Below are 27,577 nucleotides of genomic sequence, written 5' to 3' on the forward strand. Positions count from 1 at the left end.
AAATTAGAACCTTCTCAGAGGCCTGCTTAAAGGGACCCAGCAGCTCACACTGACTAGTCAAGGTCAGCCATCTCACAGGGTGAGGGGGTCATGGTACTGACACTTGGTGTTAAGGATGGGGAATTCTGTATCCCCTTCCTGGCACAATGTCTGAGTCTGAAGTTTGGGGATAAATGACTTGTCTGCTCCAGAGGTGACTCACTGCAATTTGGAAATTCTCAGCTGCAGCCTGCACTTTAAGAAAAAATTATTATTATCATCTCTGACTAATAACTGGCAAACTCAAAGTGAAAAATAACTCAGGGGAGATAAAGAGAAAGTTCCTTTTTTTAATCTTCATATTGAACTACAATATACAATAAATAAGGTAAAAGCAAAGAAATGTAGATAACAAATCTTAAAATATTAATTGGGTAATTATGCCAATTAACATTTAATTTTATCTATGTCCATCACATTTATCTATAATAGCGTCATAAGTAACAGTTATTGCTGTAGACTTCTGAAAGTTAATTAAAATCACTGAGACATAACCAACAAAAGTCCATTCTTTTTTTAAAATTCACTGAAGTTTAAATAATCAATTTTCCATTCTGAAAATTTACTCCAAATGGAAACTTTGAGAGCCAGGGCCAGAGACAGTTTTTTTTCTTTCCTGTCAATTGCCTTATCATGAGACTCTAGTTGCTAAACTTCCCCTGGTTCTCATTGAGGCAGAATCTACATAAAAGGCAGTGGTAGGGTAGGGGCTGGGTAGGGGCTAAGTCCTTGTGTCCCCCAAGTGTCTGATTTCTGGTCCCTCAGCTTAATGCAAAAGACTACCTGCCATGAAATGGGCTTTCCCCAGCTCTCCAAACTCAGCAGCTGTAGCTCAAGCGAGTTCTGGGTTCCCATTCCACCCCAGGAGGCCTGTGGTGTTGTAAGTAGAGATGACAAATTAAAATATGCAGGTTGCTAGATCCTCATGGTTCATTTTTTACAGAGGCTGTGGATCCCATGGGAGCAGCTTGCACAGTGTGTGCAGACCACAGCTGATCAGCTGATGTGAGGAGCAATGGTGGAGAGTCCAGGGACCAGGGCTTTGGGTGGGTGGGGAAACCCTGATTTAAGGGTTGGCATATCCTGGGAGGTCTTCTAGACTGCCAGCCTTGTGCACAAGGCTACACTTTTATTTCTCTTTATCTACTTTATAACCAAGTCAGCACAATTCAGGACCCACCTTGTCCCCTCACAGAGCCACATAACCACTTATTGGTGAGGTTCCTATAAAGTAATTCTCAGAGTATTCTGATGAAAAAGAAAGTTTAGCTGCTACTAAGTGCAGCCGCCTTCATTTTTTAGCAGGCTGCACAAACACATATTTCTCCTTTCTTGATTGGGTTCAGTAATCTTTGCCCAGTGGTAGAGCTCATGCTTAGCATGTAGGAGGTCCTGGGTTCAATTCCCAGTACCTCCATTAAGAACAAACAAACAAACAAACATACCTAATTACCATCCCCCACAAAATCTTTGCCCAGAAAACTAAAGATGATAAATAGGTATAGAACTTGTGTATATGTCTGTAACTCCATTAGCCAAACTTTTTGTCCATGTTCAAGTAAATCCCCAGGACCCACTAATTCTGCCAACTGGCAGCTAGAGCATATGTTTGGAATGTATTTCCTTTGTCTTTTATTGAGAATCAATCAATCAATTGATCAATCTGTCAGTGTTCACTGATCATCTCTCACAGCTATGCCACTGTACTAAGTGTTGGGTGGAGAGGTGTACTGGGCTATGAAGGACATGGCTAAGTCTGGAAAATGAGTGACTTTCATGTGCTTCACCTTATCTGATCCCCACTACCACCCCTGTGACTGTTCTTCTCTTTCTTGGGACCTCAAAGCAACATTTTTGAATGTTTGCTTGCTAATACCTACCATGTCCTACTTACATTCTTTTTCTTTGTGCACTTGTCTTACCATTTCCTGGACTACTGGTCCCAAGACACAGGGATACTGGCTAATTCATCTTCCATTCTCTGTAACCTCTGGCACAGGGCCTAGCACCCACTAGGTCTCAAAAATATCTAGTAGATTATTTTGCCAGCTCTGGCTCCTCAATTCTAGCAGATGACATTTAAAAAATTGTCAATTACAATTTACACCTGACATTTCTAATTCTTTTGGAACATGACAATAAAAAAATTGACATCTTTCTTTGCACATCTGTTTTTTGATTTGTACGTGTTTTTTTTTAAATCACCAGGCCCCAGTTAAGCCAACCCTATTCTTGATCAACTTCTTGATTTTTAAAAAATTATATAAACTGTGGTTTTATTTCTATAGCCCAAATTAAAATGCATCGTTGAAAGTAAAGTAATCCTACAGGAGTGCCAGTAGTATATTCAAAGCCAATTGTTGATAATAATGGTATTTACTTACTAAAATTTAGCAGTATTCATTCAAAAACAATGTGCAGCCCTAACTGACTTAGACCAAAGAATATAAGTTGCTCTAAGTTTCTGTACTCTAATTAGGTAGAAAAATAATTTATTTTCTTCTTATTAACTGTTTCCTTTCCGTTATATTCTATATCATTTTCAATCCATTTGAAAGAATTAATGGAATCCTAAGGTCTTCCCTGAAGGTTGAAAAAGGATAAATCAACTTTATTTATAAAAATTAGTAGAGATCCCAGTGGATGCAGCTCAGTTAAGTCTACCTTCTAAGCATAACTCGCGTATTTATCTGAGAATTGATTTGTTCCACCCATTTGCAAATGCCCTGGCATGAGCAAGGCAACAGGATTCAGTCAAAAAGATTTCATGGAGAACAATTCCTAACAGAATTATCTGACCTCTTCCTAGGAAAAAGCAGAGCCTGATTTTTTTGTTTTTGTTTTTGTTTTTTTTGTCTAGGTAGAAGGAGGGAGGCCTCTTCTATGGGCTGAATCTGCTTTGCTTTATCATGACTTGAGCTGCTCTCTTACCTGGAAAAGCACAGTCCAGTTTAGGGTGATGCTGAGGCTGCAGCCCGTGGGCTCCCTTTGGGTCCTCAGGGCCAGTTAATAATACACTGTCAAAGCTGGATGGGGCCTTAGGTGCCACAGAGGCTAATACCCTCTTTTTACAAATGGGGAAAATGGCATGCAGGGAGGGAAAGAAACCATACCAACGTAGTGGATCCTAAACCTGGCTCATAACTGCTCATACATTCCGTTCATTCAGCAAGTGCTTACTTCACACTCCTCTGTGCTAGCACTGTTCTTGGTTCTGGGCATACAATGATGGTCAGGACAGCTATGGTCCTCACTCCTGGGTCTGCTCAGCACCGAGAACAGTGCACAGTAAGGGACGGGGTGTCTGGGGAAGAGTGGGGAGGGCTGAGAAGGAAAATCTTGTGCTGAGACCTGGATAAGAAGATGTCCATTTGTGCTGCTTTAATACCATAATACCATAAACTGGGTAGCTGATAAACAACAGACATGCATTTCTCACAGTACTATAGGCTGGGAAGCCCACGGTCCACAGGCTCTGAGATGGGATGGAGCTTGAGATGTTTAAGAGTTTGCTGAGCATGGTGAACATGGGGGAAGAGGAAGGAGCTGTGATTAGTGGAGTAGGACAAGGCTGGGTCATGTAAGGACTTACAGGTGGTGGTAAGGAGTACGGATTTTTCAAAAATTTACAGTCAGTCAGCACATCATCAAATTTAGCTTTTTAAAAGGGCAATTCTTTGTTGTTGTTGTTGTTGTTTTAATATAGATTCTTGAGACTAAGATTCTGATAAGCCAGATCTGAAGGTGGACCAGCACAGTTACTGGCCAGTTCCTGCGTCTGAGAATTAGCTCCTTCCATTGTATTAATGACCCTCCTGAAACCCTCTGGGCAAGAATGAAAGGGGAGGGCATTGTTACTCATTGTTACCCAAATTTTAACCACAAACACAAAAGATTTTACATAAAAATGTTCTTGTGATTATCTCTGAGGAGACCATAGCTCAGGTTAGTGAAGTTTGGAAAAAATACAAAACCATCAAGGTCTTCTGTTGATGAAGCTGGAGAATTCATCTCCTCCCCTAGTCAAGCTGGTCACCCCAGCAAGGTGTACCCAACCACACTTAAGCCACCCCATACAAATGAGAATCTTTTCTAGTTGCACCACAGGCCGATAATCCAGAGGGTGGTAATCAGTGAGTCAGTTGCCAACCTCACAGAAATGCGACAAATGAGGACTCTGGGGGATGGACCTGGGACTGGTAGCCCAAAATTGCCTTTAATGACCTGGAAGGCTAGGATCTGGTTGTTGTTGTCGTCATTTAACTTCATGCTACCAGTCTTCACCCATAGTGGATAAAATGACGTGGAGGAACAGAACAGGGTCAGCACACACCTGGCGAACAAAACACATGACCTAAATGTTAGCTGGCCACCAGCCATCAAAGTGTCTCAGGGATTTCACAAGCATTCACATGCCTGGGCCTTCCCAACCAGTAGTTGGGGCTTGCATTCGACAGACAGAGCTCTTAACATTAGCACAAGGGAACCTGCCTTCTTACTACTTGTGTGAACGTAGGTCAGTCACTTGGCCTCTCTGGTCTCTCTTGACTTATGTGGGCAGTAGGAAAGGTAAACGTGGCCTTGCCAACATCACAGGGTTATATTTTGAGTCCCGAAGGAAGTAATGTGTATGAAAGGGACTTGGAAAGGGTAGAGTGCCACATAAAACACTTTGTTATAAGCACTGAAAAGTGTGTGGCATTAGGAAGTCCAACAGAGAGTTGATGTAGATGATGAAAGGATCAAAAGGCAAAAATTCTAAAAGACAGGCTATAGGAACTGAGATAATTCCACATGAAACAGGAAAGGCTGAGAACTACATTCCACTCTGTGACTTGTTCTTGCTCAGACTGTCATGACTAACTTCTTTCATGTCTCCTGAGGAGAGAATGAAACAAAATGTATAATAAAAGGGGAGTGTTCTCTATCTATGAAGAATGTCTTGCAAGAATATTAAACACCAGAATGTGTTACTAAAGTTTTATATTCTTTCTTTAATGACCTTAGGAGAGATTTGTATCTGAGAGTGAACAAGTGGCTTAAAGGTGATTCTGGCTGAAGACAAGAGAAGGGACTATAGCGGTTTCCCTTTTTTTAGTTTTTGGAATTAAATTCACAAGAATTTTCAGGCTGTAAGCTACATAAAGACAGGGAGTTCTGTTCACTGATACATCTCAAGACCCTAGCATAGTCCAAGGTGTATACCAGGTACTTAATAAATATTCACTGAATGGATTAACAAAACGCCATGAGGTTGTCCTAGTATTTGAAGGTGAGACAGGCCCATCTCTGTGTATTCACTTGCTCTCTGCTTCATCTGTGAGACAGGCCCATCCCTGTGTATTCAGTTGCTCTCTAGTTCATCTGTCTAAGTCAGCCCCAACCCCAGCCCCAGCATGTTGTGGGCTGGCTCCATACATCACAGCGGTGGCTTCCAGATTCCAGGGAATTTGCATGGAGTGGTGGAGTCAGGCCCACTCTAGCTCTACTGGAACCACCCAGCTTTTACATAGGATATCTACATGTTTGGTTTCCAGATATTGTTTTCCATTTTGGGGGTAACATTCCATTCAAGTTTCTATTACATGAGAGAGCTTTGTGATGACAAGCCTGACATGCAGGGAAAGCAAGGAAATAGGTCTCCTGATCAGGCAACTTCTATCCCTAGAATTTCTGAATAACAGATGAAGGGACTAAAATGGTCATTCTGGCCGTCTTTGGTGTCTCTTGTTTCATAAAATCCAGAGAGAAGAAAGGAATCTAAATTGTTCTTGTTTTCCTCTTTTTGAAGTTTCCACTGGCTGTTGCTTAAATAATCATATTTTTTAAAAGCAAAGTTGCTAATTCTAAAAGACTAGGAGTTGCCAGGTCTCTGGGGAGGCTCTGATTATGTGCTTACAAGACCACTGACTGAAACTATTCTGCTATCCAGTGGTGATTGCATTGTAATTACAATGTTTTCTCAGGTACAACAGCCCATGAGCAGAAACTTGCATTCTAGTTAAATATTAGGACCTAAGAATGATCTGCATCTAGGCCTATTATTAGCATCAGGAGAAGTAGACCTGCTAATGACTCGTTCCAAAGGCCCAGGTTGCCAGCAGACACCTTCTTTAACTCCATCCCCAGATAAAAAGGAGTACACAGTCTGGACCACCCTCCAATGTAGGGGGTGGGGGTGGGGGTGGAAAAGAGACCTCTTTGAAGGGCCTTAGGATTGGCCAACAATCAAACAGGTTAGAAGTTCAGTTCGATTGTTGATGGCTTGTCCCCATCCTGGAATCATAAACGTCACTTCCTAGCCTATCTGAGCTTACCTTTTACCTCTGTCATCAAAGGTCCAGCAACCCAAACAGTCACCATGGGGAACAACAATTAGATGTGCAGTGCACATCCTGCTTTTCAGAACATGTTTTTCGTCCTCTTCCTTTGAATCATCACAATACTCTGGCTGAGGGCAGCTGAGGCAGGCATGCCCAGCCCCGATGTAAAGAGATTCACAGAGGTTAAGTGGCTTATCTAGTTCACAGGCTAGGGTAGGTACTGGGAGCATAAGTGATGGAGTCAGACTGCTCAGCACTTCCACTTAATTAGCTCTGTGGCGTGGGCTTTGGCGACTCAGTTTCTTCACCTGCAAAGTGAAAGAGTAATGACATCTGCTTCATGGGGTGGTTGGTAGACTAAGAAATAAGGAAACAGAGTCAGCAGAGTGTTTAGTACCCTTACATGCTCACCAAATACTAGCCATTCTTATTGCTATTGAGGACATTATTGTGTGGAGAGCCACCACTGAGCTTAATTCCTAATCTAGTGCTTTTCCCACCACATAGTATTCCGTCTACCCCTACCACTCTTCTTACTCAAAATAGTGAAAACTTAAAGTCTTTCTAGACATTTTTGGCTTTTTGGCTGCTAAAATTCTGAGCAGGCATGAGAGGACGTGATGTTTCTACATCTTTTGACGTATAGTTAAGAAGTATCATCAGATATGGGGAAAGAAGAGCCTGTCCCCCTGGTTGCCACCTAAGGCTTGAGTGGTGTGAGTGCCGCAAGCATAGCTGGCTCCTCCCAGCAGCAACCACCAACCCAAGATCAAGTCAAGCAGCAGGGGCGGAACTGGTAAGGGGATCTGGGGTCTTCTTACCGTGAGTCTTTTCAGCATGTTATGTGTTATATATATATCACTGTATTTAATTCTCAATACACCCTATGAGATATGTATAATAATTTTGACCACTTTATAGATGAGGAAACTGAGGTACAGAGAAATCATTAACTTGGTTAAGAACACACAGCCAGGAACTGTCAGAGTTAAGATTTGAATCCAGGACCTAGGATTTGAACTCATGTCATATGGGCCTCCAGAGCTCATAATATTAACCACAAGAAACGGTGACCATTCTTATCAAGATTATTCAGTTGAAATATGAAATTTTTTCCCCTTTGTTTGGCTTATATGCTGCAAAACAGCTCCTCTGACAAATGGATGCACTGACTTGCCCTGTCCTTTTCTCAATATAAGAATAAAGCTTCCATGGGATGTCTGACATTATTTGGAAGAAGGAAAATTGTTTCCTGTAAACTAGTAAGGTAAGCAGGCTAGTGATACATGCTTAAAAAAATACAGGAATTCCTTAGTTATAGCTTTTGTACAATTAAACATGTAAGCTGAAAGATTTAAAATTTAAGAGCATAAGAAGGTGTGCTCTGGAAAGGAGATTTTGCTTCCAGCCTTAATGACCAGACTATCACTTATTAATCTGGACCCCAGGCTGACATGTACCTTGTCTTAATAGAGATAAATAATGCATTGGTTACCTTTTATTTTTTGCCAGCAATGGTAAAGTGATCTGTAGGTTTGACATGATGTGTGTTTCTACTAGAAAGACTGCATTTCTCCACTGTATTCATTTTAAATGGGACAAAAGTTGTGTTGTCTATCATTTCCTTATTGAGAAATAGACAATTAAGGAATGTTATTTCATTATGACTGTCACTGAAACAAAATGCTGATTCCAATAAGCATTTCTGTATATGTTGTCTTTTTTTGCTGAAATCTTTTTGGCATGTTCTTATTCATTTGCAGAAGCTGAGTGGTAAAAAAAAAAAAAAAAGAAAAGTAAAGAAACCCATATGTGAAAATATAATGCCATTGCCACTATCGAGAAAAGATAATGGCAGAGGAAAAAGGAGAGTCACAGAGTCATAGAGGTTAAAATCTCTTAAGGGGTGGGAGGTGGGGAAGGGCTTCCACTTAGGCTGCCTATGTTGGCTACTCTCAGCTCCAGTGCAATAGGCATGGAAGGCAGCCTGAAGGTTTCCACCCACATTGAACTTTCTTTATTCCACAAATGCACTTTGCTTCCTCCCACCTTGGGGCTTTTCCACACTGACTTTTTCTCCCCTGAATGATCTTTCCACTGTCCTTCCCCTAATCTTTGCACATCCTTCAGATCTCTGCTTAGAGAAGCCTTACTCAACCTCCTAGATTCAATTGTGTCTTTTGTCCTTTTTCTTCTTTGGGGTCAAATATTGTCATTATTTGCAATTATGTATTTGTGTGATTGACTACAAGCTCCATGGGGTGGGGACCAGACCTGATTTTAGGCACATTTAGATGCCCAGGGTTTGGGGCTCTCACTTCTGTACTTAGTAGATGCTTAAGAAATATCTGTTGACTTACGATAGTTCACCCTAAAGGGAACCCGAGAACCCTCTGCTTAAGCCAGTGTTGCCGCTGCTGCAAAATAAGATTATATAGGTCTGGGTCTTACTTGTCCAGATTATTTGTGCTAATGAAACACGACTGTGGTTGCACATTGGACTGGTGTGAAGCAATGCTTTTTTCAGGCTTCACAACAACTTTGATTGGCATAATCTTGGCTTGGTTTATAGCCTCTAGGATCACCAGATTCATAGTGAGATATATAGGGAGGCATTTATCAGTTTTCTCAGCACACAGGGGCACCTTTAAGAAAGGCTTGGCTGGATGGCAGAGTTGGCAATTATCCTGATTATCACTGAGGCACACATGTCCTATGCCATTTGAGCTCAGGGTCCACACTCTCCTGTGTGTCTACACTTAAGGGCAATTCTGACACTTCTTGGTTTCTCACTCCAGTATCAGTATTAGAATGAAAGTGAGTGAAAATGATGTTACAATAGAAATAGTCTACAATGATGTTCAAAACTGTTTCTTAATAAATCAAAATGCAAACGTTAACAAATTATTTGTGACATGACTCAAGGCTGATTGTGATTCTCAGTCCATACTGTTGGGAAAAAAAGCTAAAAACTACTCAGAGAGGGGACCCTGAGGGCCAGCCAGGACCCTCAGGTTGCCTCGCTTTCTCCTTGCAGCGTAGCAGGGGCAAGCCTCCTGTAGGGCTCCTCTGCTTCGTTCCTCTTTTACTTACTGGGTCTGGATTCAGGACAAAGCAAATCAGAATCTGGGACCATTTGCTACTCTTTTAATAACCCTGATACATCATGGAGCGCTCTATTTACTTAAGCATTTTGACAACTATTTTAAAGAAAGGCGTTTGTTCAGTTTTTAATCAGAATTAGCTCAGGTGCCTAAAAGTAGAGATCATGATACATCTCTGTGTTTAACTGCCACATTCCCTCTTCCTCCCTTCCTCCCCTCCCCAGCACAGTATCTTACTCTGTAAATACCTCTGGAGTTTTTGTTTGTCTCTACTTCTTTTTTCCCCTCCTCACTTCTTCACTCCAGGAAGGATACTGTGGGGTTGGTTTCTCTTATTACAGGGCCTATTATATGCTGGCTTTGTGCCAACCTGGTCACTCTAGCCATAACATGGGCCTAGAAAGCCCTAGAACTCAAATTCTCCCTTTATCTACGAAGGGGTATGTCCATGACAGTCCCTTGTCCCCTTCCCTTTGAAAGCCCTGACTTCAGCTTTCATCTTTTCAGAAATGCCAAAGAAAAGAGATGAAGTTGGCCAAGGCGATCTGTTTCTTCTTTAGTGAGCTGAGCCAGGTTCCCAGTCCTCAACGAGCTGTTCCCTTTCCGGAACTGGATTTTCCTGTATGAATGATGTAGTATCCAGAGCACTGTACTTGGAGTCAGAAGACCCCGTTGCAAGTTTGGACACCACTACTTACCAGCTGTGCGACTTAGGCAAGTTACTTTAGTTTTCTGAACTTACTACCTATCCTCAGGATGTCTGGCTTGAAGTGAGTCTGCCTAGACTTTGTTCCATTATCACTCTTAAAAGGGAGGGAGGGAGGGAGAGAAGGGGAGAGGGGGAGAGAGAGAGAGAACGAGAGAGATTATGGGAAGTATCTACTGACCTGTCCAGCGGGGGTTCAGGGAAGGCCTCCCAGGACTGGCCCCAGGCACCTTCCTGAGAGCCTGCCACTGTTCCTTGCCCCTGCCCCCAACCCACCTTCGGCGCACCGCGGGCTTGAAGTGGCGCAGCTCTTACGGGAGGTGTGAGTTGTTAGCTCCGTATAATTCCAGAATGTCAGTCACTCCCATTTACTCTAACGTGGTTTTCCAATGGGCCAGGAAAGCCCGCCCCTCCTTAGTGGGGTCCCCTCCCCCAATCGACCCCCACTCAGCCTTCTCCTTCGGGAAAGGTAGCAGCCGAAGATCGTGAGGCTCATCCTCACCTAGGCCGCCCCAGCCTGCGTCCTGTTCTCTGCGCCCAGCTCGCCCGGCACTTTGGCGTCCAGGAGCTCCCCCTCCGGGCGGCGCGCTGCGGCCGCCGGCGGGGTTGGCAGCAGCGCCCACCGCGGGGCGGCCCCGGATACTCGCCCGCCCGCCCGCCCGTCCGCCCACGTGCGTGGAGAGGAGCGAAGCGCAACCAGTCGCCGTGCCAGCGCTTGCCGCGGGTGGATGCCTCACCTCGGAGGTCAGCGGGGGCCGTAACCCGAGCCCCGCTGCCACGACCCATATTTGCATAATTCGGTCCCCCCTCCCTTCTTTCGGACTCAGGGCTGGAGATGCGAGTCGGGCTCTCCGAGGTGCCGTCTTGCCGGTGGTCAGCGCGGGGGCCGCGGGACCGGCCGGAGCGCAGGAGGAGCGGGCTGGCGCACGTGGTAAGAGAGTAGCTTACTTTTCTTTCATCTTTTTTTTTTTTTTAAGAAATGGGACTTTTCACTTTTTTTGCCAAGGGTAGGGTACCTACAAGGGTTCTAATCTTGTTGCGATTTCCTTCCTTTTCCCTTTTATTTTTATTTCCAATTGGAAAAGAGCGCCCAGAGCGAGCGAGAAACTTTCCGAATTTTTTCTCTGGGTGTTTGAAGTCAGAAAAATGTCCAGCCGCGGGAGAACCGATTTCGCGGCGGGCAAGGGGAGAAGCGGCGCTCGGGAGGAGGGGCAGAGGCCGCTCACCGCCGCCCCGGGCCCTGACCACAGCGCGCGGGGCCGGGCGGGAGCGGGCTCACAGCGGCGGCGGCCGCGGCAGGTGAGCGGCGGGAAAGCCGCTTGCAGCGCCGCGTTTCCTCCACGGCGTGGCGCCGTGGCTTTCGCCCTCCCCGGCCCCCACGAGGCTGAAGCTGTCCTGGCCGGCGGCGGGAAAAGGGCAGGGCCTGCCCTCCTGTTCTATCCCGGGCCTTGGGGGCTTTGGGGCAGAAAGAGGGCTAGCGGGAGGCCCCTATCCCTGTTGTAGCACCTGGGCCAAGCCTCCCACAGAGCCTGGGCCAGGCTCGGAGCGCTCCTGGTGCAGGCCGGGGTGCTCCAGGAGGTAGGAGCGGTGTGTGCAGCCAGCCAGAACCCGTCGCTATCTGGACCTCTGAAAAGTTTTTTAAAAGTGTTTTGGGAACTAAGGAGAAAGGTGCCCGCCCGGCTCAGTTTTTTGTTTGTTTGTTTTTGTTTGTTTGTTTGTTTTTTACTCACAAAGGGAAAAGCGTGTAGGGTGATGGAAACTCGAAGCTAGCGTCACTCCTGTCACTCTGGCCCTCGCTGGCCTCCTCGAGGTGGCTCTTGGCCAAGGAAAGGAAGAATATTCCTCCTTATGTGTGTGTTCTGGAGTAGGGCTCGGTGCGGGCTTTCGTGGGTGGGGAACTACGGTGGCAGCCAGTCCAGTCAGTGAAGCTGAGGATGGGTGTCTTCGCAGAGCACCCTGTCCAGCAAACCCAGACGCCCGCTCCGCCAACCCGGCAGTCTGTGGGCAAGGCGGGCTCACGGGCGCGCTGTCAACACGGAGGTGTGTAGCGTAAGGTGTGCGAGCCAGTGTGTGAAGAAGGCGGCGGGGGCAGGAGTGTGCGTAGCGGAAGTGGAGAGTGTCTGAGTGTAAGTGTGTGTTTGTGTGTGTGTTGTGTGGCGGGGCAGGGTGAGTGTCCAAGCTTCCATCTGGACGCTCCCACACAGGCTACCGCCCAGACGCGCCGGGAAGGGCGCCGGCTTCGCGCAGCAGCTGAAGGGGGGCGGGGAGCGCGCGAGTAGAGGAAGGGGGGTGTCTGCGGCTGAGAATTTCTCTCGAAGGTCTCCGCAGTTATCTGCTCCTCCTAGGGTCTACCACCCCTGCCCCAAGTGCCCAAAATACTTAAACAAACAAACAACCCAAAACCTGTTCCGTTTTCGCTCCTGTATAAATAGAACAGACTTTCCAAAAAAGCAATACCGCATTCACTCTTATCACCAGCCACTTCTTTCCACCAAGTAATTCAGAAAAAAGCAGTCAGCTTCCGTGAATGCATGCCGCTTTTTTTTCTCTCTCTCTCTCTCTCTTCGCTGCCTCCTTTTGCTTGCGGTTTTGAGCTGCCAAGAAAGTGAGTAGGGGTTTGACTGTAGTGTCTCGGCTTCGCTCGGTTTCTTTCCGAAGTTTAATTTTCCGGAATGGCTCCCAAACAAGGGCTGGGGAGGCGGAGCTGCCGGCACCGGATTTTCGCCTTTTTTGGAAAGTCCCGGAGAACCGGAATTCCTCCCCTACCCGGAGGCCGCACCGCAGCTGGGACCCGCTCGCTCTCCCACAGTGGCCTGGGCTGGACTCGCAGCGAGCCCCATCCCTGCCGGACACTGAGCTCTGGATCAGGGCTTCGGCTCGGTCCGCACGCCCCAGACCCCCGTGGATCCTCGCGGGCTGGAAGCCGGGAGTCGCGAGCCCGGAGGAGCCCGCGCCGCCAAGCCCCTGTGCAAATCGGCCATGTGACGGCAAAAGCTGCCTGGCCCAGCCCTGTTCCTCAGTCCATATATGGGCAGTGACGTCACGGGCATTGAGGACCTGCCCATAAATACTTAGAGCAACACTTTCCGTCTAACCGAGAGAGCAGCAATTGATTAATAGCTCGGCGAGGGGACACACTGACTGTTATAGTAACACTACACCAGCAACTCCTGGCTTCCCAGCCGGAACACAGGAGAGAGTCAGTGGCAAATAGCCATTTTGCTTCTTGAAAAAACAGCAACTTGTTTGCTTGTTTTATTTCCGTTGGATTTTTTTTTGGAAGGGGGTTGTTGCCTTTTAAGTGTGGAGGGCAAAAGGAGATACCAACCTAGGCTCAGTCCAATCCCTCTCCAAAACGGCTTCTCTGACACTTCAGGTAGCGAGGGAGTTGGGTCTCCAGGTTGTGCGAGGAGCAAATGATGACCGCCAAGGCCGTAGACAAAATCCCAGTAACTCTAAGTGGTTTTGTGCACCAGCTGTCTGACAACATCTACCCGGTGGAGGACCTCGCCGCCACGTCGGTGACCATCTTCCCCAATGCCGAACTGGGTGGTCCCTTTGACCAGATGAACGGAGTGGCCGGAGGTAAGCCGCGTGCCCCTCTCGCGGGCCGGGACCCACGCAGCTCGGAAGTGGTGGGTGGGTTTTGGTGTGTGTGCAGGACCTGGCGGAGAGGGTTGGGGCGCGAGGTGGACGGTGTTGACTGAACTGGCTTTAAAGAATATAAGGAGGTGCCGGAGGTGTCCATGGGAGCGGGTACCCGGGCGTTGGAGCTGGGCGCGCGGGCAGATGCACCAGGTTGCCAGCGATCGGGCGGCGTGCGCCGCGGAGCGCCCAGCCCCCGGCCGGCGCAGGGATGAGAGTAAGAGAGATGCCCCACCAGGCTTCGGGATTTGTGTGGGTCTTTCGGCCGGCGGCAGCCCCCGGCCTCCCCTCTCTCGGGGTACAGGCAAAGTGACGGGAAAGTTCAGGGCTCTGGAGGAAAGCTGCGCGTCTGGAGAGTCGAGCGGAGGAAAAACACCAGAGGACAGCGTTCGCCGCTCCCTCCTGGGCAGAACCGACCCGGAGAAAATCTCGGAGTTCGCTCCCCGCGAGTCCTGAAGGATCGCCCCAACCTGCGCGCCGCTCGCGAAGTTGAGGGGGTTGGCCAGGCGCGGAGGAGGACGGGGGGAGGGCGGGCAGCTGCGGAAAGCTTACCCCTGGCTGCCGAGGGAGGCCCGCTGGGCACCGGCGCCTCCAGTTTCCTTGGCGATACGGTGGAAAGTGGTCTCCCTGCAGTCCCCGCGTCTTCTCGAAGCCTTGCCACTGGCTTTTGGCTGTGGCGAGGACACGCGGGTATCGGGCAAGGCTGAGAAGGTTGCGTGGGAAAGGAGACCTGTAGACTCCTATCTCAGAGCCAGATTCCCTCCAGCAGTCGTCAACTGAAGCGCAGCGGGAGAGGGAGGGAAGGAAAGCACCTGGGATGGGGAGCAGCCGAGAAATCATGACACCCTTCTTGGGCTCCCCTCTCAGGCTGGCACCTTCGAGGCACTGGCTGGGATCAGTCTCCTGGGTGATGTCTGACACAGCAGTGGGGCCCCCCAGGCAAAAGAGAGGGAGAGAAGTTAACAGGCAGATGGGGAAATTTTAATATTGTTGTTGCTATTATTGGGTGTTTTATTGGGGACTGGAACTACAGATGGCTGTATGTGGGGGTTGGAAGTAGCTCATCCTGCTTTCCTGGAGGTAGTTTGAGTCCCAAAGTGTCACTGGTTGCCACAGTGGGATCTTGGGTTAGCCTCTTCTTGCTGTCGTTGGGCCACAATTCCTCCAACTGTTAGACTCTGTCCCAGCTCTACAGGGCTAGGATCCTGGGCCTTGGGATTGGACTTATGTGAGAGGGGGGTGAGAAGGGATTCTTGGCTGCATTCTCATTGCTCCACCTCCATTTTTCCTTTCCCCTTTCCAGATGGCATGATCAACATTGACATGACTGGAGAGAAGAGGTCCTTGGATCTCCCATATCATAGCAGCTTTGCTCCCGTCTCTGCACCCCGAAACCAAACCTTCACTTACATGGGCAAGTTCTCCATTGACCCCCAGTACCCTGGTGCCAGCTGCTACCCAGAAGGCATCATCAACATTGTGAGTGCAGGCATCCTGCAAGGGGTCACCTCCCCAGCTTCCACCACAGCCTCATCCAGCGTCACCTCTGCCTCCCCCAACCCACTGGCCACTGGACCCCTGGGTGTGTGCACCATGTCCCAGACCCAGCCTGATCTGGACCACCTCTACTCTCCACCACCGCCTCCTCCTTATTCTGGCTGTGCAGGAGACCTCTACCAGGACCCCTCGGCATTCCTGTCAGTAGCCACCACCTCCACCTCCTCTTCTCTGGCCTACCCGCCACCTCCTTCCTACCCGTCCCCCAAGCCAGCCACGGACCCAGGTCTCTTCCCCATGATCCCAGACTATCCTGGATTTTTCCCATCACAGTGCCAGAGAGACCTACATGGTACAGCTGGCCCAGACCGCAAGCCCTTTCCCTGCCCTCTGGACTCCCTGCGAGTCCCCCCTCCACTCACTCCACTCTCCACCATCCGCAACTTTACCCTGGGGGGCCCAACTGCTGGGGCCACAGGGCCAGGGGCCAGTGGAGGCAGCGAGGGACCGCGGCTACCTGGCAGCAGCTCAGCAGCAGCTGCTGCCGCCGCCTATAACCCACATCATCTGCCGCTGCGGCCCATTCTGAGGCCTCGCAAGTACCCCAACAGGCCTAGCAAGACCCCAGTGCATGAGAGGCCCTACCCGTGCCCAGCAGAAGGCTGTGACCGGCGCTTCTCCCGCTCGGACGAGCTAACACGGCACATCCGAATCCACACTGGGCACAAGCCCTTCCAGTGTCGGATCTGCATGCGCAACTTCAGCCGCAGTGACCACCTCACTACCCATATCCGCACTCACACTGGCGAGAAGCCCTTTGCCTGTGATTACTGTGGCCGCAAGTTTGCCCGGAGTGACGAGAGGAAGCGCCACACCAAGATCCACCTGAGACAGAAGGAGCGCAAGAGCAGTGCCCCCTCCTCGTCGATGCCGGCCGCCTCCACTGCCTCTTGCACTGGGGGCGCTCCAGCCGGGGGAGCCCTATGCAGCAGCACCAGCGGCACTATTGGTGGAGGGTCCCTCGGCCCTTGCTCATCTCGGACCCGGACACCTTGAGATGAGACTCAGGCTGACATACCAACTCCTTAAGGCCCCAGAGGTCCTTCATCCACTTGTCCACTCGAGCTGCACGACAAACACTACCACCTTTCCTGCCCTTCCCTCATTTTGTTGGGCAAAGGGCCTTGGTGGAGCCTAGCACTGCCCCCCTTTCCACTTAGAAGCACGTCCTTCCTAAAACTTAGCTCACCTTAGTCTCTCTTAGGTGAGTTGACTATCACCCCAAGGTAATGGGAGGCTCAGAAAGGGGTTGGATGGGAGCCCCTGGTCTAGAGGGCTAAGGCCTGACCCTGCTTTAAAGGGTTGTTTGACTAGGTTTTGCTCCCCCTCTCTTATTTTGACTGGTTACAGGTTTTTGACTCTGGAGATCTGAGACTTTTTCTACAGTAGGTTGGGAGATGCTGATCCGTTCAGGTTGGGACAGCAAAAAGACAGAAGTGAAACTGTGTGCACTTTATGGCTTGGGACTGATTTGGGGGATGCTGTACAGTGAGTGAAGCATGGCCTTTATGCTGCATTCTGTGGCGCTAGAACAGTAAATCAAAGCTTATCTAGTCATCTCGACCCTTTAAGCAAATTTATTATAAACTCAGAGAACAGAAGTGCAATGTGATGGGAGGGACATAGCAATATCTGCTCCTTTTTGAGTTGTTTGAGAAACATAAAGACTATTTTTTCAGTGTATATCCATTCAGATTTTGTGTATTTTTGATGTGCACTGTTCTCCAAGTTCTGAACCTTCGGGAAAAAAAAGTAAAGCATTTATGATCTCTTGAAATGAGTCAGATGTTAACTTATTTAATGGGGGATGTACATATATTCTCTGAAACTAGGATGCATGCAGTTGTGTCGAAAGTGTCCTTGGTGCCTTGTGTGATGTAGACAATGTTACAGGGTCTGCATGTAAATGGGTTGCCTTACTATGGAAAAAAAAATCACTCCCTGGGTTTAGTATGGCTGTATACTTCTGCCTATTAATATTTGGAATTTTTTTTTAGAAAGTATATTTTTGTATGCTCTGTTTTGTGACTTAAAAGTGTTACCTTTGTAGTCGAATTGCAGAATGTAAATGTTACTGGAGCTGACTTGTTTGGTTATTAGCTCTTAATAGTTGTGGAAATATAAATGATTTATTCTAACACAAAACCACTAACTAAAGTTCAGATAATGGTTTATGACTATAGTGTAAATAAATACTTTTCAACAATATTTTTGCTGCAGAAATTACTTATGAAAGGTTTACTGGGTGGGAATTAAACAGTACCCAGTGGATTTTAGTACTTTGAACAGAGCCAGGATCTCCAAGTTTTCTTTGTTAGCCTTTCAACACCAGCCCTGTTGCCCCAAAGCAATCTCCATTCATAATCAAACGCTAGCTTTCCGGGGATTTCCCCCATGCACTTGTGTAAAAGTGGGGAGGCGTTGTTTTGACTCATTGTTCCGTCCTCTATAACAGCCTATAGCTTCTCTCCGCTCCTGAGTGGGCCCCGGAAAATAAATACTTACAAACAAGTGCCCACTCGGAGACTACACATTTGTAGCTGCTTTCAGAACCCTGACCAGGGCCAGGAACTCAGACGAGATGTGGCTTTGTGGAAAGTGTGGTGGCGTGGTCAAGCTGGAAATGATTTTCAGGTTCCAGGATTAGTCTCATGACCACAGAAAACTTTTTGAAAAGCGCTATCACCACTTTAGATCAAAAATGCACTCAGACACTGCTGATGACAGCATTAATGAGTTGCCAAAGGAATTACCCCAGGACTCATTTCTCTCCAGCCTTGTCTCCCCTATTACACCTATTCAGAAGGATCATTACTCTGCCATATGTTTGGTGGGTCTAGAGACTATCAAAATACTCGGCTTTTTAGATGCTAGATATATACCAGCCTTAAGAAAATCTCAAGGAAAGACAATCTGAATTTTAAATAGCAAATATGGTCCTCCATGGAACTGGGTAATAGTTAGCAAAAGAATACACTATAGAGATCATTTTACTGCAAGCCTTTTGTAGTGACCTTAAAATATAAATTCAGCCCCTCCAATAGTTAGCCATTTATTATACACATTGTCTTTGCGTTCTCTTTAATCTAAAATTGGGCCTAAATTATCATTTAAGTTCACTTCTGCTAGCTCCTTATAAAAGTGTAACATGTCAGAGTGCCCACTGTTTATCTACCTCATCGGAAAACCCTGTCATGTTTGTCCTTTGCCACTGTTAGACCCCCTCAGATATGGCTGATAATAGATATCCTGCATTTTAGAACAGCACACACAGAATACAGCTACCCTGGGAAACTACTTTTTGCCCTTACCAGCACTAGAATTTGAGAGCTAATTTGTGGAGGTAATTAGCCCTTTTATTTCCTCCCTTCAAAGGATTTCAAAGATGTACAAATACCTCTATTAACTACTAAATAGAAGTTTCTAAACTTCAGTGTCAGATTGTTCTAGTGCCTGGTGCTATTCCATTAGATTCATTATTTCCTAGCTTGTCACCATGTTACCACCCTTGCTTAGCCAATTCTGTTAAAGAAATACATATAAAACAATGCCACATTTTGATAGTTATGTTTTTAATAGTACTACCCTCCTAAAAGGTCATTATATTAAAATACAGGACATCTAAGTTTTATGTGATCTTTAACTGGCTTGCCAAATTTTAAGTTCAGAGCACTTTCAATTAAGGTAATGTAAACAATTGTTTAGAAAACAACAGACTAAAAGTCTCTTTTTTAAAGAAGTCATTTTTGTAAGAATAAAATGAAATACATGATGATAGTCAAATCGGTTATATAATCACTTTCACCTTGATGTGGGCTTGATTTAATGGCGTAACACACATACCACAAGGAACACACCTTGGCGTTTTTTTCAGAGTCAATCTTGTGGGTTTTACTACTTGATTTCAACATGTTAGGTCAATCTTTAATCAGATTTTACTCTGCTAGAAATATTCAGGGTACTTTTCACAGGTGTCTCATTTTTTACTTTGCTCAAAAATAAAGCATGTAAAGCTAAGTCTTCTTTCTTTTATTCAATATGCTATATTAAATATTATTATTGATATTTCATCTATTACTGGGAATTCTTATTAAAAATAAACTTCTGGAGAGCAATTCTTTAAAGGTCATAATGCATTTGAGATGGTTCAGTGCACATTAAAACAGGTCCATTAAACTTAAATAAGGTTTCCAATTATTCATAAACCAGGCTATTTAATTTCAATATCCTATTGCTAATGAAACTAAGGCAAATTGGTATATATTAAAATGGCTGTAGTGATGTTTTAACAGTCCAGTACAAATGGGGGAGTGTGGAAAAGAACGGTATCATTACAAGTGCCTAAAATGCTGCCAATCCAAACTACAATTAAACAAATTTTACAGAAAAAGGAAAGACAAGAAAAATATCTAAGTCCAAAGAGTCCTTCGTGGACGAAAGTATTTGTTTTCTTGCACTAGCTTATTTTCCTTAGGTTAAATACAAAAGGAGTTTTTTGTTGTTGTTGCAGCAAAATAGTATAATTACATGTTAAATAATTTCAGATGTGTTTTCAATCAGGCTGTTTCAAAGATCACTCTCAAGGAAATAAACTATTTTAAGTTTATATTATTACCTGGACTTTAGAAACTGCAGAAGACCCCCAGTTTTTTGTACAACATAATCTTACCATATAGACCATGAACCTATAAAAGTAATTAAAATGTAGACATCATAGCAAGTAATGTTTTCATTCTCCATTTTGCAATAATCAAATAAGATTTACCTCTAAACAATTTCAAACATGCCTTTATTGTCCATAAGTACACTGATTTTAATCCGGAAATGTAAAAATCCCTGGATCAGAAGATTCAGTATCTATATGGGGCTTAACAAATTATTTCCATCTTTGACGCTCATTGCACTGGAAGATCAGTGGTCAGCTTCTGTTTGTAACCTGAAGTTCTAAACTGAGAACAGGAGAGTTACAGGAGTGGCACTGCCCTCAAGTTAAGAGTTGAACAGCAATGGGCAGAGCCCTGAATTAAAGACATATTGCTTCTTTGTTCAACAGTAGACCTTGAGCACAAGACTCCAAGTCATTTGGAATAGATGAGTGATGAGAGTCCTCCTAAGATGCCTAGACAAAGCACCAACAAGGGGACAATGCAAAAGGAATAAAATGTGTGGGTTCTGGGAGAAATTAAGGGCCATTAGTGTAAAAGTTCACATAACCTACTCCTGCGGACAAACACATATTACATTAAAAATAGGTTCACCATTTTCATTGATAAACAGCAGTTGGTGTAAATTCAAGTCATGCAAATCAGGCTTAATAAAAAAAAAATCCCCATAACGTAATAGGTAGATATTTAGAAGTATTAGACAATTTTTTTCATCCATGAGAGGCAATTATTGCATTTGTTATTCAACAGGAAAGTTAAGTGATTAGTATTATTGTGCTCATCAGTCTTTGTAAGCGAAGACAACTTTTCCCACAGTTGTTACTCGTTGCAGGAACATATGGAAACACAACAGCAGCACATCAAGTCATGTTTAAGTTTCTATAGAAAGGTGCAAGGCTATTCTGCACCACATTTTGCCTTTGTAATAAGAATATTCTTTCCTTAGTGGCTCACTAAAACAAGTTAATTCTGTTTTTACCAGTAATTTATTCAGAATTTATTAGTGAACCAAAAGTTTCACTATTCTTACAGAGCTAGAGAGATATATTGCTCTTTTGGCCTGCGACAATTGCAGTTATTCTTTTGAAAAGCACCTTAGTCTTTTTCATTCAACTTGCTTGTACTTGGGAACTTTAAAATTGATCATAATGAGGTTTGGAAAAAACAATTTCTCCTTTACTCCTGTCCTATTGCCAGAATGAGTTTTGGTAGGTTATTTTAATGTACTCCAGGTTGTATTATAACACACACATCACTATCAACAATCTTTATAAGTTAATCAACTTTTTGCCACAATGTAATTCAAAACAGGGAGGTATGTGATTGATAACCATACACATTCATCACTGTGCTATGACAAAGACTCATTTTGTGAACAATTTTAAAGAAAATCATTTGCATATTTAGAATTTAATTTCAAACTGAATGGCACGATGAATTACTTCAAACTGCATGGCACGATGACTTACTTCAAACTGCCTCTAAGGTATATTAAACCCCATCAGAATATGACACTACCATAAAACAATTTTAGCAAACCTAGAGGAAATGCTTTGCATTATGCCAGCGTCAGGTTTTACAACTCAGTGGCATATCATGTTGAGTAGCATCTTGTTTAAAAAAAGTCATTCGTTAAAATTTTGCTTTTTTTTCAATTTTTAAATTTGGGAACAAATATTCCTTCACTGTGGGCCTCTGTAACCCAGTGTGCAAAAAGAGGGGCAGACACATATTGCTTCCCTACATAAGGTCATCACTTCCCACCAATTGCAAATCCCCGTTTATTACAGATATTAGAACTCAATTGCCACATGGGCAAGTCAATCAAGAGGGCTTAGACGACAGCTGGGCAAATTTTAATGTGTTTATTTCTACAATTTGTTTTTATTAAAAGTTTCGTGAAAAAATTAATCCTATAAATAGGAAAAAGGGGGAAACAAGAGTGCTTCATGGCCTGAAGCAAATGGTGTCAATACATCTGTAAACAAGGTAAAACTGCTCACCCTATTTAAAGGACAAAAATAAAACCAGTCACAAATAGTACAACTGTTCATTTCGAGAGGCTGGGAGTGTTTTGTCCCAAATTTTGGTGCCCTAAAATGGCCAGCAGTAAGGTCAATTCTCAATTCTCTAACCTTGATCATCTGTGCTTTCTCTTCCTACAGAAACACCACCCTAGATGAAGCATGCACTGGCTCTCTCCTATTTGAGGGAGAGTTCTGCAAACATTACCACGAACAACACAGCTGGAACCACCAGCCCTCTGGAACATTGACGCTGGAGAGAGTTTTAAACAGTCACCAACATTTTCCTCTACTTTTGCATGAAAATACTAGAAGTAAACAGGGGCATGGAATTCAACAGCTGACTACGAATATTTTACATTCAAGTTGTTTGGAAGCATACAGATTCAGCTCCTTTGAATCTTCTGGTTAGAAGATACAAAATTACTCTATTACTTCTTAAAGTACACTAAGACAAAAAAAGTCACTTGAGGATAATATAGTTTTTGCATTAAAGGTGAAATCTGCAACAAGAAATCTGCTCAACTCACAGATCTGGAGACTCATGGGGAAGATAAGCTCTGAGTGACCATTTGTCACTGAGATATGCAGGTGCTGAATTTCTTAATAGATGCTGCTGGAGCAAACCAGATGTGGCTACTGGGCAAAAAGAGGAAAGAAAATAAATCTTGTCCTTTACATGCATAGTCATGTTTTGGGGATAATCCCCCAACTCTGGAAATATGATTCATTTTTACAATGAATTAATTAGGCCAGACAGCTCACTTTTAAACAGTAACTCATCTCTTTAAACCTAGCTTTACCAATGACTTGAACTAAAAATAATCCAAACCACTGGGTCATGCAAAGTCAATAAGTTAGCACTATAACAATAAAGAGTAAAAGGGCATAAGCACGTATGTGGAAAACAAACCCTATTTACCCAAGGAGGGGACTGAGAAAACCACTTAAGTGTATTTTGTATAGGGTGGGGGACAGAGGAAAGAGAATTTTCATTATGGCTTTAAGATGGAAGCGCTTCAGATAAGTCCCCTGCCGCCTCCCCGCACCCCCCAAATCAAAACCCTGGTGGCAGTGACAGAGCCAGGAAACAACCTAACTTCCTCGCCTACCCCGCCCCCAAAACCGTGCCCGGTGGCTGCAGTCCAGGTGCCGAAGCTTTCCAAGGCTCCCGAGGAAGTGGCTACAGCCCATTCCAGTAGATCCAACGACCAGGCATGAGGGCAGGGAGAGAGCCCTTGTGGTGGGTCACGGCCGGCCAGGCCCAGATCTGAGTAGGGCATGTCTCTGGCCCACCGCTCCCTGGCGCCAGCAGCTTCAAGGGAAGACCTTGGGACCTGGATAGGGCTCCCCCTCGCACCAGAAATCATCGGCCTGCGGGGTCTCCAAGAGCCACACGTCTCGGGGCAGGTCACAGGCCGAACCGGAGGCGGCCTTGGCCCTGACAGGCTCCAGCACCCGGTAATAGTGGCAGTCCCGACCATCTTCAGGGTCGTAGGGCGGGGCCAGGATGTCCAGGAAGGCGGCGGGCCCATCTACGGCGTCGATCTGGTGCAGGTTGTCCCGGTGCGGCGTAAGGACGCAGGGGCCGCTGGCCTCAGTGTACTCCGCCCGCGAGCGCAGCACGCCCGGCCGTACCGCGTCCCGCTCCCGGGCCTGCAGCGGCGGCTCGAATTGCTGCTCTGGCGGCGGGGCCTGCGGCCGCGGCCCACTACCCGCCTCCAGCTTGTCCATGCAGCTGATGCGCACGGTGCCGTAGAGCACCTTGAGCATGCCGTGCATGCCCGGGTGGTCGTGCAGCGGGATGGACGTGCCGCTCTTGAGCAGGAACACGCCGAGGCTGAAGCCGTCAGTCTCGTAGATGTGCATATAGGTGACAGGCGGCAGGTTGGGTGGCAGAGGCTGCAGCGTGGCCTTTCGGGGGGCGATGTTCAGGTCTTCCGCGCGGACCTGGGTCAGCAGGCTCTTCAGCTTGCTTAGGTTCTCCGGGAAGCCTGGCGGCATCGGCGCCTCAGGGCCTGGCGCAGCGCAGCGGTCAGAAGAGCTGCGGCCGCCCCCGCTGCCCCGGAAGGTGAGGCACGCCTGGCGGGCGATCCGTTGGATCAGGGAGGCCATGTTGTCTGGGGGCATGCTCTGCTGTTCCTCTGCGTGCCGAGGCCGGCCCCCACCACCTCCAGCTTTCCTCCGCCCCTTGCGGTCCCCGGCGGCCGCCACGGCTCCCCACAGCCCTGGGCGAGGCAGGAGGCCCCGCAACTACCGGCCTGTCGGGCGCGCGGCACCACTGCCGCCAAGCTCAGCAGCCACGCGCCCGCAACGGCCGGGCGCGTCCGCTTTGCGCCCCCTCTGAGCGCGCACGCGCACGCGCACGCCCCACTCCCAACACTCACGCTCCGGGAGCAGACACCAGCCGCGCAGGCAGTGGCAGGCTAAGTCTTACGCCCGAAGCTCCATTCAGGCGGCCCGCACCTACGACGGTAGCCAGGCGTTCCTGGCGCCTTACAGAGCATGCTGGGACTTGTAGTCCGGTATTTCGTATGCGCTCTGAGAGAGTTCCCTTTGTCAGCTGGGAAAGGGAAGGATTACATCTGTCGGTCATAAAGCGACCTTTATTAAGGTCCCAAGGTGTTTGCTTATTTGAAGAAAGGTTAATTGGGGCACTAGAGAAATAGCCAGTTAACTACAACTCCCGGCATTCGTCAGGTCGGGGTGACGCACTTCCGGCGTCTGGCCTGTGGCGTGCTAGAGGCTCTTGGCCGCCGCCTCAAGGAACACGGCAGGAGGGTCGTTAACCTTCTGGCGTCTCTCGGGCCTGGTCAGCTTTCCAAGGTCGCTCTCCTGTGGCCATAGCCCTGGGAAGGAGGCTGTTGCGTTAACTTTAGCTCCTTATGGCCGCCTAGGCAGCACTGTCTGTCTCAGGGATTACCGGACTGCGCTTTCGTAAATTTCTAAGTTTCTTAGGAGATGAGAGTCGACGTTGTCCCTGGTGATGGCCACAGTTGCTCTGCACAGCCGTCCCCAGCTGTTGTTTGCATCAGGGTCTGATGACTCTGTTCTTTTGGTTACAGAGCACGATAGTTCTTTGCTGGGGCTTGAGAGACCATTTGCTGTGGTAACTGACTCTATACTAACGGTTATCAAACCTTGGTTTGCCTAAGAAACACCTGGTTAGGGGAGGAGGGTGCTTTTTGAAAATAGATTCCTGGTCTTCATCCAAGGATCGGTTCACTAGATAATACTGAGGCATCCTATGAGAAACAGTGTTGTGCCAGAATCAGGCAAGCTCTTGACCTTAACCTTACTTACCCTGAGTTTAAAGTCCTTTTGGATTTCCAAAGCTAAACATCGGTTTCCTATTCATTTTGTAATTGGAGTGGTTCACTAAATTCTCTCCAGTTAAAAAAGGCATGAGTTTTTAATGGGCTGTGTAACTTATCTAATGAGTACTCAGTATATGCCAGGCATTGTGTTAAGTACATTACCTAATGAATGTTATACTAACATTTAATCCTCACAGCAACTCTTGAGAGGTAGGCATTATTGTTATTCCCCGTTTGCAGACGAAGAAATTAGTTACAAGAGGATAGTAAATTGACAGGGTCTAAGCATCAGGGTAGAAATAAGTATAGTTTTACCACAAACAGCAGCTTGAATTGGTGTTAAAAGAGCCAAATGTGGAGTTAGAATATTGTTTTTCTAGCCTACTGTGCTGCTTATAAGTTGTCTTTAGCAGACTCTACCCTTTTGGGTCCTCAATTTATGCAGAATCTGAAATCAGTCATTTTGAATTCTGGTTACTCATCAGAGGCCCCTGGGATCTTCATAAAGATTTGGGAGGGGGGCAAACCCAAAAAATGCTGATTCAGAAGAACTGGTGTGAGGCCCAGAATTTTTATTTTTTAAGATGCTCCCAAGTGATTCTTAATTATCAGCCCAGTTTGGGAACCACTGCTAGATCTATAAACAGTGAACCACTTCTTAATATTTGTTGATTTTGATTGAGAGGGTGATTAAGAAAAGGACTTGAGGTTTATTCATTTTCAGAGGTTGCCATTGTTAAGGTATTTAAATGTACTGTCAAATTTTATCTTCTAATGAAATTTCATGCAGTCTTTTTCTGAAGTGAATACTTAAGAGAAAAATACCTTCTATTCATTTACAAATCTGGATTTTTATTTATTGGTTTTATCTTTATTAAGGTAAAATTAGTGGGAGTTACAGACTCTATAGATCATAGGTTTTAGTAACATACAGATGTGTTTGATTGCCGAATCTTTTAAATCTCAATAGTTGTCTGTACTTATTTAACAGAAATTCATCCTTGTTGCAGTAAGCAGAATGAAGACCAAAAGACATTCAGAAAAGAGGACAAAGGAAAGAGAAGTGATAGTGAACAAGCACTAGAAATACAAGACAGCAACAAGATTTGTGGAAAGTTTGGGATAGATGGAATCTATCATTCGATAAATAGTGAGTATTTGTTGGGTGCCAGGCATTGTTCTAGGCTTTGGGGATTTGCCAAGGAATATCTGAATTCCCAAAGGATGTGTGTGTGTGTGTTTCAGGGGTGGAGGTTGTTATATGGTACAAATAAATGAGCAGCATAATTTCAGACAGAGATAAGTTTATGAAGACAAAACAGGATGGTGGTGTGATACTTTGTGTATGTGTGAGTGTGTTTTGAGGGGGATGGTTGTGTTATTGGGTTGTCGAAGGTGACCAGCAGATAATATTTGAGCTGCTCTTGAATATTAAGGAGGTCAGCCATGGAAAACTCTGGAGTCAGAGCATTCCAAGACTAGGAAAATAGCCCTAAGGATGTGAAACAGAGTATTTATTGGATACCATGACTTTGACCAGGTGGAAAAGAGGTTGGTATAATTGGGAACAAGAATGAAAGCTGGTGGGGTCAGACTATGTAGTGACCGTCAGAGTTCCTGGAGGGAGATTAAACTAGGGAGGCAGGCAAGGGCCATACTACATAGGCCTTATAGGCCCTGGTTAGGGGGTTGTAGGGAGTTGAGGGCCATGGTAGGGAGTTGAATTTTATTATAAAGGTAGTGAGAAGCTTTCAGAGAGCATTGGGGAGGAGAAAGACTGCCCCAATTGAAGGCAGTGATCTACAGAAAAGAAAACTAGTGTAAAGATTAGAAATCTCTTTTGTAGGTGGAACTGACAGGGCTTGCTGATGAGCTATTGCTTTGGCAATCTATTTCTTAAAGTATATTCTCTTCACATATTCTTTTTCATGAGTTGACAGCTATGTGGTGATAGGTAAGACTGATAAAGCTTAAATCTCACCCTCTGTCCACGTCTAACTATTAAATTTAAGAACGAGGGAAGCATAAGAAGCATGAGTAAAGCTGAAAAAATTTTTTAACAGTTGCTTAATTAATTTGGAAGCAAGAATTGAAAGAGCCCCCAACATGCATATACACACACACATCTTTTCTTTTTATTTAATTAATTAATCAATTAAAAATTTTTTTATTGACGTCGCACATCTTTTCTTAACTCT

General features: G+C 46.0%; 2 protein-coding genes and 2 long non-coding RNA genes across 19 annotated transcripts in view; 2 read left to right on the plus strand and 2 right to left on the minus strand.

Moving 5' to 3' along the window:
* Nucleotides 1–2,693: 2,693 nt before the first annotated feature.
* LOC140699336 (uncharacterized) lies at nt 2,694–10,783 on the minus strand. Its single transcript, XR_012077416.1, has 3 exons — nt 10,354–10,783; nt 6,357–6,670; nt 2,694–4,372 (listed from the first exon to the last, which is right to left on the minus strand). It is a non-coding gene; the product is annotated as an uncharacterized lncRNA (long non-coding RNA).
* Nucleotides 10,784–10,855: 72 nt separating this feature from the next.
* EGR2 (early growth response 2) lies at nt 10,856–17,582 on the plus strand. 2 transcript variants are annotated; one of them, XM_072971453.1, is made up of 3 exons: nt 10,856–11,103; nt 13,649–13,757; nt 15,121–17,582. In XM_072971453.1, exons 1-3 carry the CDS (start codon nt 11,008–11,010, stop codon nt 16,368–16,370), a joined length of 1,455 nt encoding a protein of 484 aa, XP_072827554.1. In that variant the 5' UTR covers nt 10,856–11,007; the 3' UTR covers nt 16,371–17,582. The 2 variants fall into 2 exon arrangements, with proteins under 2 accessions (XP_072827554.1, XP_031538371.1); XM_031682511.2 differs by lacking the exon at nt 10,856–11,103 and adding an exon at nt 11,755–13,548.
* A 2,562-nt stretch (nt 17,583–20,144) lies between these two features.
* On the minus strand, nt 20,145–24,532 carry ADO (2-aminoethanethiol dioxygenase). Its single transcript, XM_015247966.3, has one exon. It carries the CDS (start codon nt 24,190–24,192, stop codon nt 23,380–23,382), a length of 813 nt encoding a protein of 270 aa, XP_015103452.1. The 5' UTR covers nt 24,193–24,532; the 3' UTR covers nt 20,145–23,379.
* A 269-nt stretch (nt 24,533–24,801) lies between these two features.
* The window catches only part of LOC107034545 (uncharacterized), a 428,538-nt gene continuing 425,762 nt past the window's right edge, over nt 24,802–27,577 (plus strand). For 11 of the 15 annotated variants that reach the window (XR_012077419.1, XR_012077421.1, XR_012077426.1 and 8 more), the window contains exons 1-2: nt 24,802–24,888; nt 26,371–26,529. This is a non-coding gene — a long non-coding RNA (uncharacterized lncRNA). The other 4 variants (XR_012077420.1, XR_012077430.1, XR_012077424.1 and 1 more) reach the window with 4 other exon arrangements.

The sequence above is a fragment of the Vicugna pacos genome, chromosome 11, assembly GCF_048564905.1.
Source record: "Vicugna pacos chromosome 11, VicPac4, whole genome shotgun sequence".
Lineage (NCBI taxonomy): Eukaryota > Metazoa > Chordata > Mammalia > Artiodactyla > Camelidae > Vicugna > Vicugna pacos.